The sequence below is a fragment of the Mobula hypostoma genome, chromosome 21 (genome assembly GCF_963921235.1).
Source record: "Mobula hypostoma chromosome 21, sMobHyp1.1, whole genome shotgun sequence".
Taxonomy (NCBI): domain Eukaryota; kingdom Metazoa; phylum Chordata; class Chondrichthyes; order Myliobatiformes; family Myliobatidae; genus Mobula; species Mobula hypostoma.
In genome coordinates this window covers 24,679,911-24,694,156 of record NC_086117.1, presented here as the reverse complement: position 1 = coordinate 24,694,156, position 14,246 = coordinate 24,679,911, and the positions used below count along the sequence as shown (strand labels likewise).

The window sequence follows — 14,246 nt, the reverse complement described above, 5'->3', positions numbered from 1 at the left end:
GAGATCCCTCAGGCTGGGTTTGGGGAACTAGGAAAAGATAAAAACAAAAATCAAAAAAGGCTGTAATCACAGAATTATTCCCAGTGCTATATACTGAAACAATAGAGCAGATGAATATACAGAAGAGATAGTGCAGGAGAGTGTTTCAGAATCTTGAGACATTAGAACAGTTTCTGAGGCAATAGGACTTATATAAATTAAGAGAGCTACACCATTATGAGGCTAGGACTAACATCTTTGCTGGAGGAATCACTATTGGGGAGAACTTAAATCAGCTCAACAAGGACATGGGGATCTCAGAATTTATGAAGGAGAAACAAAGCAGGATGGAGTAGGTTGTCAATGAATAACTAAAATCATATAACAAAGGCGGTTAAATGCAGAAAGATTAAAAGGACAAGATTCAAGGAATGGTGGCTAAAACTTCACAAGATAAATGATCTTATTTCCATTACAAGAAGATGACAATTAAATATTCCAAGTCTTATGACATTTAGGAAGAGCAGGTAGAAAAGGGTGGCTAGTACTATTAACAAGATTGGTACTAGCTTTAAAAGATTTTGGTATGGCATAAAAATTGCAGAATTGGAAGCGTTTGGGTCAAGCTTAGAAATAGCCAGAAAAAGGGTAGGGGAGGGGTAACATCCATATTGTGAAGCCACATCATCTGCACGTTTCAAGAGAATTAAAAAAAATTATTTTACTTTCCCCCGCTCACCCCAAAACAAATTTTATTCTGAATCTCAAAACTCTGGGGCATGATTTGTGAATTCTCTAAAGGTGTCCCATTACCCAAACTGTTGCAAAGTGGAAGTTACCTATACTTACCCAGGACACTTGCAACAAAATCACCTTAGGGATGGCAGATTTGTTGGATGGGGGGGGAAAGGGGGAGAAAGTGAGAAGTATTCTTTAGAGATTAGAACAACGTATTTCATTAAAACTTATAAAATTCTTTAAAGGGTTCCACACTAGATGGAGAGAGGATGTCTCTATTGACTTACAGTCTACGATTGGGGGAGGGGACAGGGACAGTTTGTAAATGATGGGTAGGACTTTAAGGAGAAAGAAAGGGAAAATTTTCTTCACTTAAATATGGTGAAACTTTGGAATTGTCTACTCTGGACAAATGTGGAAGCTCAGCTATTCTGTTCAAAACAGAAGTGAAGAGATTTCTGAGCATTAAGGGAATCATGAAATGTGGAGATGCTGCTAGAAGGAAGTACCAAGGTCAGACATCATTTTGCTGAATAACAGAGCAGGCTAAGAGGCTGGACAGCCTATTCCTGTTCCGACTTATTATGAAAAACAAATTTTCATATCTTTGTATTAGGTAAGGCACAGTCGGAGTTGGTTCATGCACAGCATGAAAGTTAGCATTCAGTGCATTTTTGTTAGCAAGTTAGCATTTTTGTCTTGCAACTCCTTTGTTTGTGAAGCTGATATTTGAAGTATTTACTTGGGTGGGCAAATGGAATAATGGCTTACATGACACTTGAATGGGAACATCTTAAAGAATGCAGTACTCCCTTAATACTATACTTGAGATTTCCTTCAATTGCACACAAGCTGCATGATGGACCATGATTGATCCTTGTGCCTTTTGACTTGAAGACAAAAGTACATTCAAATAAGGCAAGTTAAACAAAATGTTTCACACACTTCAGTCTTTTCTGCTGAGGGAAATAATGTCAGAGGGAAATAATGTCAGAATCAGGTTTGTTATCATTAACACAATAAAATGTTGTTTTGCAACAGCAATAAAGAGCAAGACAAAAATACTATAAACAAATAGCATTCTTATCTATATTATCTATGGTAAATGAAGATAACTAATTGGAAGGTTGTGTGTTAAACATATTCTAAATATACACAGCTTCATTAATCTGAGGTCATTCCAAACAAAATACAGTTCACAACTGAAGAACTCATAAAGTTTCTTTCCATTTACATAATTACCTGCAGAAGGGTGGGTGGGGGTGTGTGTTCAATTTCCAACATCTGAAGATTTTCTTTGTTGTTACATAATTATTTTAACTTATTCATTGCTTTCTTTAAATTGACCTTATAATGCCCCATTAGACAGAAGCAGAGTTTGGCCATTCAGCCTATCTAGTCTACTCCATCATGGCTGATTTATTATTCCCCATTCTCTTGCTCTCTTCCCATACCTTTGACACCCTTACTAATCAAGAATCCAGCGACCTCCACTTTAAATCTACTCAACGATTTTCCAACCTCTGGCTGAAGAGATTCCTCCTCAGCTCTGTTCTAAATGAAGGCCCTTGCATTCTGAGGCTGTGCCTTCTGGTCCGAGACTCTCCCATTGTAGGAAACATCTTCTTCACATCCACTCTACGATATTCAATAGGTTTCAGTAAGATCTTCCCCCAATACCCTACTCTGAACTCCACCGAGTACATCCCGGAGCCATCAAATGCTCCTCATACATTAACCCTTTCATACCTATCATCGTTCTTGTGAACCTCCTCTGGACCCCCTGTAATGTCACTGCATCCTCTTAGATAAAGGATGCAAAACTGCTCACAATACTCCAAGTGTGGCTTGACCAATGCTTTATAAAGCCTCAGCATTACATCGTAAACACGAGGAATTCTGCAGATGCTGAAAATTCAAGCAACACACATCAAAGTTGCTGGTGAACGCAGCAGGCCAGGCAGCATCTCTAGGAAGAGGTACAGTCGACGTTTCGGGCCGAGACCCTTCATCAGGACTCAGCATTACATCCTTGCTTTTATATTCTAGTCCTATTGAAATGAATGGTGACATTGCATTTGCCTTCCTTACCACCAACTCAACTTTCAAGTTAACCTTTTGGGAATCCCTAAAGGAATCTTGGATTCTTGAAAAGAAATCTTGAAAGGGAATCTTGAAACAAGAGAGACTGTAGATGCTGGAAATCTTGAGCAATATAGACAAAATGCTGGAGGACCTCAGCAGGTCTGGTTGCATCTATGGAGGGAAATAAACAGTTGATGTTTTGGACTGAGACCCTTCATCAGGAATGAAGTTTCAGGTCTCACTCTGAAAGGTGAACTGTACAATTCTCTCCATAGGTGCTCCCTGACCTGCTGAGTACCTCCAGCATTTTGTATGTATTGAATCAGCCATTATTGTATCTGATCTTTTGACGCCAAGTTCTTCCTCTGGCCAGATTGATGAGAGTACCAGGACAACTGAACACAGTTATTCTTTCCATAACCATAGCTTGGTAGTATGCATACCAATGAGCATTCTTCAGAATGCATTTCATAACTTCCTCCACAGTTTCCCTGCAAAGGTCTACCTTTACAGCAAAGATGGTCAAACTAACATGCAGTTTCTTTCAGGGACTTTTGATTGGAAGTCTCCAAGTTCAGCTCTGAAGAAAAATAGGAAATTCATTTGCTGAGGGTTCAAAATGTTTTCTCTGCAGTTGCTCTAGCGTTCAGACTATCCGCAGCTAACAGGCCAAGTAGGCAAATGCATTCAAACAGTACTACTTGAAGCCAGATGTTAGCAAAAATTCCAGGGATACATTACTTTCTATTTTATGATGCAGGTCAGAGAAGCACAGAACTGCAGAGAAATTGTGAGGAGGAACAAGAAAAAAATGCTGGCTGCATAACAACAAATTTAAAATCAAGTGACAGAGAGTGAACCCAAAATCTCAGCAGCTCATGACCCAACTTTTACACACCAAAGCATTTCCGCAATGTACAAAGCATTAGTCAGGAATGCTTGCATGGCTGCTCTTAGAAAACTCAGCATGATCGAGGTTATAGCAGTTGTTTGATAAGCATCTCATCATCTACCCTAAACATTCATTTCCTCTGCCACCAGCACAGAGTGATTGCACTGTGGTATATGCAAATCCACAGCACTTACCAAGCCCAAGCAAAAAAAAAAGACCGCTGGTGAATAGAAACACTACCACACTTGCATCTCCCCTCCAAGTTACACAGCATTATTATTTGGAAATGTATCACCTTTCATCACGGCTAGGTCAAAATCCTGGAATCTTATCGAACAGAATGGTGGAAATACCTTCACCAGAGGGTCTATAGTAATTTATCACCACCTTCTCAAGGTGAATTAAGGATGGGTAATCAATGCTGCCATTGCCAATGATGCCCAGATCCTTAAAGGGTCAAAGAAACTGGAATTAAAGTCATACAACACAGAAATGGGGCCCTTTGGTCCACCAGATCCATGACAATCATTTTGGCCTTATTTCCATTAATCCCATTTGCCTGCTTTGATAATTGTATGTATGTCAATCTAAATATCTCTTAAGCAGAATCTGCATCCAATTTCTCTGCCTTCTTGGCAGCACATCCCAGATGACAACCAGTGGGTGGAGTAAAGATACATTAACGTACATATACAAGCAGTGGCTGTTGCCTAGAACTCATTGTCCATGCAACTCATTTTATTTTATTTAGAGATACAGTGCAGAACAGAACAGACTGCTTCCAGCCCAGTAACCCACATGTTTAACCCAGGCCTAATCACAGGACAATTTACAATGACCGATTAACCTTCTAACATGGACACTTTTGGACTGTGGGAGGAAACCGGAGCACCCAGAAGAAACCCACACCATCACAGGAGAACATACAATCTCCTTAAAGACAGTACTGGAATTCAACTCCGATGCTCCCATATGTTCTAACAGCACTCTAACCACTACACTACTGTGACGCCAATTAGATGAGTGATATAAAACATGTTATGCAGTTATTCAAGAGCAGTTTTAGGAGTAAATACAGTACAATTTGAAGTTAGCACACTCAGCTGCTATTCTGTACCGGTGGTAGAGGAAATGACCTTTGAAGAAAATGTTCTGTGAATTTACACAAGATCTTACATAATGCAAGATGATAAGATAATTACCTTTTTGTTTACTATCAATTGAAGGATAGATATTATCCCAGGTAAAGGGATTACAATTCTTTGGTCTTGCTGATGTTTCATGCAAGCTTGCTCTTGCATCATCACTCATAAGCTGTTTTATCTCACTCTTGTACATTTCCTTCTTGCCATCTGAGATTTTACTAACAACAGTATTGTCTTCTGTAAATTTTAAATAGTGTTTGAGCTGTGCTCAGTCGCACAGTTATAAATGTAGAATAGAGCAAAGCAGTGGGCTAAGCACTTCATTCTTGTGTGCCTGTGCTAATTGTCAGGAAGGAGATGATCCATACTGACTGCGGTCTTCCACTGAGGAAGTCAATAATCCAGTTACAGAGACCCAAGTTTAGAAGTCTGGTGATTAATACTGAAGCAATGATGATATTGAATGCTAAGCTGTAATTGATAAACAGCAGCCCATTTTCTAGGTGCTCTAAAGCAGAGAAGAGAACTCGTGAGATTGCCTCCAACGTAGACATGTGTGGAGGTAAGGGAAATTGCAACAGGTCCAGGATCTTGCTCAAGCAGGAGTTAATTTTAGCCATAACCAACCCTTTACAATAAACTCGTACAAGATTTCTACAAAATACAAAGCACAGCTAACAAGTTTAAAATAAATGATGGGTTTACCTGTCCCTGGATACTAGTTATTGGCACATATTTGACCATTAGAAATAAGTTTATTCTGATAAATAACAAGACTGTATTTGTCTTCTATTTTCAGATTTCTCATAGCTTCTAGTCAATAAATTTCAAAGTAGTCATAACTAATCCGTTTGAAAACAGAAACAAAACTATAGACATCTGGGAACAAGCCTTCAAATGCCACGCATTCAACCTTAGGAATTTATCACCCTAAAACTTCATGCCTCTGTCTCTCTTTTAAAGGCACTACTTAAGAGTTACAATCTTTAACTAAGCTTTTCATTACTTCTAATACCTCATGTAACCTGGTGCAATATTGTTTTAAAACTTTTCAGTGAAGTGCAAAGGATGTTTAACTATGTTAAAATGTATAAATGTAAGCTGTTGTTAAACTAGGCATCATACTTAGCTGGCCCACAATAACCGGGAACTCATTTCAACCCATGTTCAACTCATTTCTAGAATATCTTGCATCTTAATCTCTATGCTACTTATATCACTGTGCTCAACCACTTCAGTACATTTCAAATATTAAACAAAATTATTGTGATTATTATCCATCTATCTGCTGAGCAAAGAGATTCAAATCAGTTCTGCCTTCAGCAAGGCGTTTTGCCATCATTGAAAGTCCTTCAGAAGCAAATTAATTTACCCTCAGGACAGCCGTATATCAGAAAGGAATGAATAATATTCACTCATTACTTTGATAAGTACATTAATTCTTTGTTTGGAAGGTGGCAATTGAGATTGCCATAATTGGTAGTGCAGTCTCCAAATTATATTATAACTATTTCGTTAATCACTAAATAGCTTTACTGTTCACAAAATAAATCAGTTATAGGTCAATAAAATTAGACATATTTGGGAAAGTTGAAATTCTGCGATTAGCACTTCACATGCATGATGTTGCAGCAAATGTCATTTACATAACAATTTTAACATATAAAGGCTCTCCAAGGAACCTTAAAAAAATCACTTAAACATGTTAATATTTAGTGCTAGTAATATTGTATTCCCGTACTTAAGGATATACAGTACAATAAATTGCTAAACTACAATTAAATAATTTCTGTGGTAAACTGAATATAAACGAAGTTGCAAATATATTCATAAAGACTAAATTTAAATTCTGATCCGCTCCCTTTAGCAAATTCCTTCCTTGTCAAATAACAAGAAGTCAAAAAGCACCCATTCTGAAACATCTATTCAAGTTTTCAAAGGAAATAACCAAAAAAATTACAGGATATTTTAACCGTTCCCTACAAAACCTTCATTATAAAACTGTAACCATACATAGTAAGCAAACTTTTGGAAAATACGAGAAAATTAGATTCAGAAGGGACTAACTTCAGCAGCGCAGCTAAAAATATATACTCAAAATTGCATATTTCTCCGAATAACGAAATTCTGTCCCTGGTACGCCCTTAACAAAAGTTTGATAGTTAGGAAAAGACTAGTCTTCGAAGTTAACAAAGAAATTACAATGACGCGCGTGGGCTTTATTGAGGTTGTGCAGAACCAAGCAATCATTTCTTTTAGAAAAATCCCCTAAATGTCTGGAGGACCGAAGTGAAACATAAGTAACAGAAAGCTATTCCGGCGGCAAGGAGCAAAATGTCTTCCAAAATTCTGCTGTTTACGTCTGTGCTTACGCAAACTGCTATCTTTCTCTCCCCCTCCTCAACCACACGAGAGCAGAGGCCTCTGCAAAGGATTTTTTTCACAGAACTCAGGAATTTACTTCGGGCCTCTCTCACTTGACTTGCCCGATTTCCTACGACACTTAAAATCTTACCTTCCAAGTAACAGCTAGATGAAGCAGACAGCGTCTTTCTTGATTTACACCCCACCAGCTTACGACAAATCTCCAGCATTTTCATTTGTTAAACTTCAATTCGAATTATTTTTCTTTCGTCCCCTTTTCCTTTTCAAAAATAGTTTCCCAGGTCCGGTAAAAAAAAATCCAATTTCAACGTCCCCCCCAGGATTGGCCGTTTCAAATCTCCAAAGGTCTGGGGGGGGGGTAACAACAGATTTAAGATTTCTTTTCAGTCGGGTCTGAAACTTAGCGAACACACGCCGCACCCATTCTTGTTTTCTTGTAGCATCAATTCAAATCCTATTTATGTTCTCCTGGAGACTTGGTTTCTTGAAGCGGTGGAGACACTGTGCACGACATACAAGCCTGCTGCCCACCCCACGTACACACACCCAACACCGGGAGACTTGCCTAGGCTCCACAACCAACAATGAAGGCCTTTGAAGCTCCTGCCTGGCTTCCATCGGTGACATCAGCAGACTGGAGCCACCCACACTTGCCTTAATAAACCAGTCGAAGCCCGGCCTCATTACTATTGCGTTTCTGGTCTTAACCCGCTCACAAATTATGCGCGGGAGGAAGTAAACACGAAACACGAGCGCATACGCTTATATTTAATACCTAAAGTTGTAACAGAAAGGCAAATTATAAAAGACAAACACAAAGGATTTCGCAGATGCTAGAAATCCAGAGCAACACACGCAAAATGTTGGAAGAACTTAACAGGTCAGGCAGCATCTACGGAGTCGACGTTTCGGACCGATACCCTTCATCAGGCTGATTATTAACATCCTACATCTATCCCAATCCTCAAGAGTTAGCATAAGAGCAATTGCTTTTAACCAGCGGGTTATTGGGATCAGAAAGCATTAACTGATGAGTTGGTGGGAACAGATTCAAAGGTATCAGAGAACGTGTATTTCCCAGGAAACCGTTCACCCATTCTATCTGGGCCAATTGATCCAACTAGTTCCCAACTTTCTAGCAGAGATCGCTGCTCTTCAAGGGTACATTCATGTATACTTTTTGAAACGTGGTGGGAGCTTCTGCCCTTTTTCCCTCTCAGGCAGTGAGCTCCAGGCACCAAACATTTTCTGGGTAATTATTTCCCCTCATCTTCTCTTTAATCTTTCTACTGAATTATTTTAGATCCATGATCTTTAACCCCCCCCCCACCCTTATCCCAGATGTTCACCTACAGATCAATTACCACTATTTTACTTGAAAATATCTGGTTGCTAATCACACACAATGACATGTGAAAATAGCTTCTAGAAAGCTATCCACTGTTTACAGCAGTGTGGGTAGTAGCAAAGATATGAATTATTTTTCAAAAAAGTATGGCCTTATTAATGCTTTCATCATGGATGCACCTTTCGCACTAGATTCTTTCTCATAATATGGAATACTCAAAATATTTTATTGCAACATAAACTAGTATGTGTAAATTTTTTTTTAGAACAAATCATATGATGTTTCCCAGAAGTACTATTGATTCTACGCCCAGTGGCACTTTATTAGGTACTCCAGCTCATTAATGCAAATATCACGCAGCAGCAACTCAATGCATGAAAACATGCAGACATGGTTAAGAGGTTCAGCTGTTGTTCAGACCAACTATCAGAATGGGGAAGTAATCTGATCTTGGTCACTTTGATTGTTGGTGCCAGATGGGGAGGTTTGAAAATCTCAGAAACTGCTGATCTCCTGGGATTTCCACACACCAGGAGTGAAAAACAAAAAACATCCAGTGGACACCAGTTCTGAGGGTGAAAATGCCTTGTCAATGAGAGGGAATGGGTGGACTAGTTCAAGTTGACAGGAAGGTGACAGTGACTCCAATAACCATGCATTACAACAGTGGTATGCAGAAGAGCATCTCTGAATGCACAATATGTCAAACCTCGAAGTGGATGGGCTACAACAGCAGGGGACCATTTTTGTGGCCATTTTATTAGGTATACTCCTATACCTAATAAAGAGGTCATTGAGTGTAAGCCACAAAAGGAGATTCTGGGGGCAGATAAAAAAAAGTGTGCTTTATGAGTCACTGACATAATAATACAGAACATGAAAGATTTCTGCTGCTTAAGGCTCTATATCATGATGTAACAATATAAACCAATGAGAGAAGCAGAGGCTAAATAAAGATCAAGGTAATTGGAAAGATTTGGGGTAAGACTTCTTAAACTGGGGCCATAACAGCTGAACATAGGACTACCAATGGTACATAATTAAAACTTCTGAGGACTTCAAAGTTGGAGGAGTGCCTGTTGGGCTAAATGTGGTTACCAAGAAATGGAACAATAAGGGTATAGAAGAATGGAAAAAAATTAAAACAAGGACAAGAATTTTAAAATCCATGCTGGGCTTAGCTGAGAGCCAACTGGAGGTCAGAAAATAGCATTACTAGGTGAACAGGACAGAGACTGCAGCGTTTTAAAGACGTGAAGCTATGAGTGCATTGGAATAGTCAGATTTAGTGGGTGAGAATTTCAACAGCAGAGCTCAGGTGGAATTAGGAGAAATTGACAGTGGTAATTTAAGGCAAAGATGACATGAAAAAGTTACATACAGCAGCATCACAGGCGCACAGCATCATCCAAACAGCAATCACAAGAAAAACATTATAAACTTTTTTAACGTGTTCCCTAAAAGGGAACAGTTATAGTTCAATACCATGGCAGAGCCAGTTTCACCTTATAATTTAATTTACTACATTAAATACACTTTCAAAAACTTTTATTTTGCCAATTTCCTTCCTGTACTGAGCAATTCTCCACTTTTCATGCTTTGGCTGAGTAGTCAGGATAAAATCCAACAGATTTCAACAACAGCTGTCGATTCATTTCATGATCAGCCAGCAGGAAGTATGACTCAAGCAACATGAGGTGGCCAATAACAGTGTAGAACACCTCAGATCTTCCAGTCACCCAACAAGGAGCAGACCATATTCATCCAAATAAGGTACTATGATCTCAGTAACAGGAAGCCATGTATTTAAACTAACTATCTACTTCTGCCGGCATTCATCGCAGTTCTTCATCTGTTGCCGTTTTGCTGTTTAAGTTTCACAGGCTATACTGTTGTGTAGACAAACACTGCAGTCAATCTGCATACAGTGAGATCAAACAAACATGCAGTGCTACAACACTACAGAATTCATTTACCATAGCCCTGGAGTTTCAGTTTAGATAGTTTACCTAAATGCTGAAATGCTTAACAGAGACAAATGTGATGCCACACATTTATATGTACCAAGTTTTAATTTTAAAACAGTAGAAATAAGTTAAGCTGATCAGATAAGCAACATCCGCTTAGACTCGTGAGAATCTCAGCTCCATGACCACTCAAAGGGAATGTTAATGAGAGTGAGGCCATGCATTGAGAGCATAAAGTTATGTCAAAACTAATTGGACTTCCTTTCTTACCTGAAAATGCACATTTTCTCCCTTCTAATTAAGGGTAATATCAGGAAGTACAACTTGAAGAACTCTTATATTGCTGTGAAGGTCCTCTGAATTTAACTAAAGCTCTTCAAGTGGATCAGAACCAGAATCAGATCATCAACATGTGGCTTATTTTGTAGAGCAGTACAGTACAAAGATATAAAAATTGATAAAATACAAGAACATTGTGCAAAATAAGGAATAATGAGGTAGAGTTTGTGGTATCATAGAAACTGATGGTTGAGGGGAGAAACTACTCCCAATTCGTTGAGTGTGAGTCTTCAAGCTCCTGTATCTCCTTCCTTGATGGTTGTAGCAGGAAGGGAGCATGCCCTAGACAGGGGTTGGTAACCTTTTTGCCTCTGTGGGCCGGATCGCGTATTAATGAGCTGACGGTGGGCCAGATAAATGCCATAAGAAACTTGAAATATGGGAATTATCCATTTAAATACATCTAGTTATGTTTTGCCTCAAATTAATGAATAACGCATGCTAGAAGATCATTTCTGCTTAACTAAGGATGCCAATTAGTAATCAAAGAACTCAGTTTAGTTGCAATTTATTTCAATCAAGGCATCTTTTGAATCTATTAAAAGGACACAACGAATCTCTGAACATGAAACATATGAACATGATGCATCGAATGGTGGTAAATTAAGTATAATAAAAAAAAGAAAATTTTAATGCAAACAGTCGATAAATCAATGTGAAACTTGATGCTGTTTGTTCCTTGAAAGCTTCTCAATATTGGGTGTCAGACTTGTTGATGCTAAGAGAAAGACATTATCCAGATGGGCATCAGTCAATTTTGTTCTCAAATGGTTCTTGGGAGTGCTTCATTTTTGAAAATAATTGCTCACACAGATAAGTGCTGCCAAACAATGATGCCATCTTTTTTGCATGGTCCACATTCTTTGACAAACTCTCCATCTGTAAAAGGCTTCATTTTTTCTGAAATACGTTTTCAGATTTCGTTGCTGGCACAGGTATTTCCTTCATTTTCACTGTTCTTCTTGGCAAAAAATGACATTTGTTTTCCAAAACTAGCCTTCATTCGCTCAACCTCATCTTTCCTTGCTTGCCCAGTAAACTTGTTAAAATTTCCACTATGGCGAGTCTCGTAATGTCGCCTGATATTTGCCACCTTCTTCACAGCAACATTTTCTAGGCAAATGAGACAAACTGATTTCCCAGCTTGCTCAATGAAGTAATAATCTAGTGTCCAAATGCCTTGGAAATTTCGGCACTCAGTGTCTACCTTCCTGCGTTTTGTATTCATTGCCACTGGAATTTTTTTTCTTCGATTTTATTTTGAAATGTGAGTTATTCAACAAGTATCGTAGCATGTAAATATCTGGATATTTAGCGTGGATTTCTTGTTAAAACACATTGACGCTGTTTCTGTTTATAAATTTGAACGATCCCATCTGAAAACCTGCGCGCGTGCACGGAGAGTATCTAATACATATTAATAAGGTAGTCTGCCTTCCCGTCATTCATATATACCAGTGTTTCCTTTGGAACAAAACGGAATCTGGGGCCAGTGTAACAAGACGCCATGCATGTCCATCAGTGTGGTTGCATGAAACACTCAGAATAAGGAAAAATCGCTCGCGGGCTGGATAAGCATAGTATCTCAATAATCGCTCGCAGGCCAGTCAAAATACCCTCATAGGTTGCCTACCTCTGCCCTAGACAGTGAGGGTACTTAATGATGAATGTTGTCTTCTTGAGGCACTGCCTCTTGAAGATGTCCTTGATGGTGAAGATGAAACTGGTTAAGTCTATAATCCTCTGCAACCTCTTGTGATCCTGTGCATTGAGCTCCACCCAAGGCTGTCAAGCAACCAGTCAGCACAGAATGTCAGAACACACTTCAACAAACACCCATAGAAATTTGCAAATGTGCCTTCTTTGTGACTGCATCAATGTGTTTGCCCAAGATATTGATACCCAGGAACCTGAAGCTGCTGACCCTCAATGAGGACAGCAGTGTGTTTTCCAGACTTCCCTTTCCTGAAATCCACAACCAATTCTTTGGTCTTTCTGACATTGAGTACAAGGCTAATTCATCCCTTATGTATTCATCTCTAAGAATGGGAGAGTAGAAGAGTAGGAATGATTAAAAGTCAAATACAGAATTTCAGATACTTAAGAGATGAATTTTGGACAGCACCTCAACAATATCCCCCTTATGACGTTAAACCAGCTGTTTGATTTTTAGTGTTTGGCATTCACCATCTTGACAAAAATAAACAAGTTAAAGAGTTCAGTCAACAAAGAGGTAACATTTAGCACTTCTAAAGTGTTTAGTATCAAAATTAGGGAGAAAGTAAAGAAACAGAGGCAAGGAAAGAATGAGAACACGTGAGGGAATAAAAATTTAGAAACTAAGAGGGAGGAAAGTGAAGAAACAGCTGAAGGGCTATGGAAATGGAGCAAAGTAATCATGAGCAACACACAAAACATTAGAGGAACTCAGCAGATCAGGCAGCATCTATGGAGTGGAAGAAACAGTCAATGCTTCGGGTCAAGACCCTTCAAAGGATTGAAAAGGAAGGGGAAGCAAGGATGAGAGGGTGTGAGGGGAGGAGTACAAGCTGGCAGGTGACAGGTGAGACAAGGCGAGGGGGGGAGAGGGGGGAGTGGGGAGGGTGGATGAATGAGAAGCTTGGAGGTGATAGTTGGACGAGATAAAAGACTGAAGGAGGAACTGATAGAAGAGGACAGGGGACTGTAAGAGAAATGGGAGGAAGAACAGCACCAGAGGGCGGTGTTGGGCAAATGAGGGAAAGAGAAAAAGGGGAGCCAGAATGGGGAATGGAAAAGGAGAGAAGGGCTGGGGAGGGCAAAATTACCAAAAGTTAGAGAAATAAATTTTTATGCATACTGGTTACTCAGATGTACTGTGAGATTTTGTTCCTCCATCCTGACAGTGGCCTCACTGGATACAGTAAATGACCCTCCAGTGGTCCATGGTATGACCTCCTCTACACTGGCAAGACCCAACACGCACAGAGAGACTGTTTCGTCAATTACCTTCACTCCGTCCACCACAAGAGACAGGACTTCCCGGTGGCCACCCATTTCAATTTCACTTCCCAATTCTTAGTCTGACATGTTGGTCCATGGCCTCCTCCACTGTCACGATGAAGTTACTCTAAGGTTGGCGAAGAAACAAACACCTCATATTCTGTCTGGATAGTCTCCAACCTGATGATTTCTCTAACTTAGTAATTTCTCTCTTCCCCACATCTATTTCCATTTGCCATTTTATTTACCTTCTCATTCCTCCTCTTCTCCTCACCTACCTATCACCTCCCTTTTGTTTTCCATCTTCATTCCCTTTGTTCCGTGGTCCACTGTCCTCTCTTATTAGATTCCTTCTTCAGCCTTTTACCTCTTTCACTACCCTCCCA

The 14,246-nt window shown here is 39.4% G+C and overlaps 1 protein-coding gene across 3 annotated transcripts in view; it reads right to left on the bottom strand.

Moving 5' to 3' along the window:
* abl1 (c-abl oncogene 1, non-receptor tyrosine kinase) overlaps positions 1-14,246 on the bottom strand; it is a 155,319-nt gene that overhangs the window by 78,152 nt on the left and 62,921 nt on the right. The window contains exon 1 of one of the 3 annotated variants that reach the window (XM_063073650.1): positions 7,355-7,943. The exons of the other annotated variants lie outside the window; for them this stretch is intronic. Within the exon in view, the coding sequence (XP_062929720.1) occupies positions 7,355-7,439 (85 nt within the window). The 5' untranslated portion in view covers positions 7,440-7,943. Of the gene's footprint in view, positions 1-7,354; positions 7,944-14,246 lie in introns of those variants that run through there. 3 annotated transcript variants of the gene reach the window in all.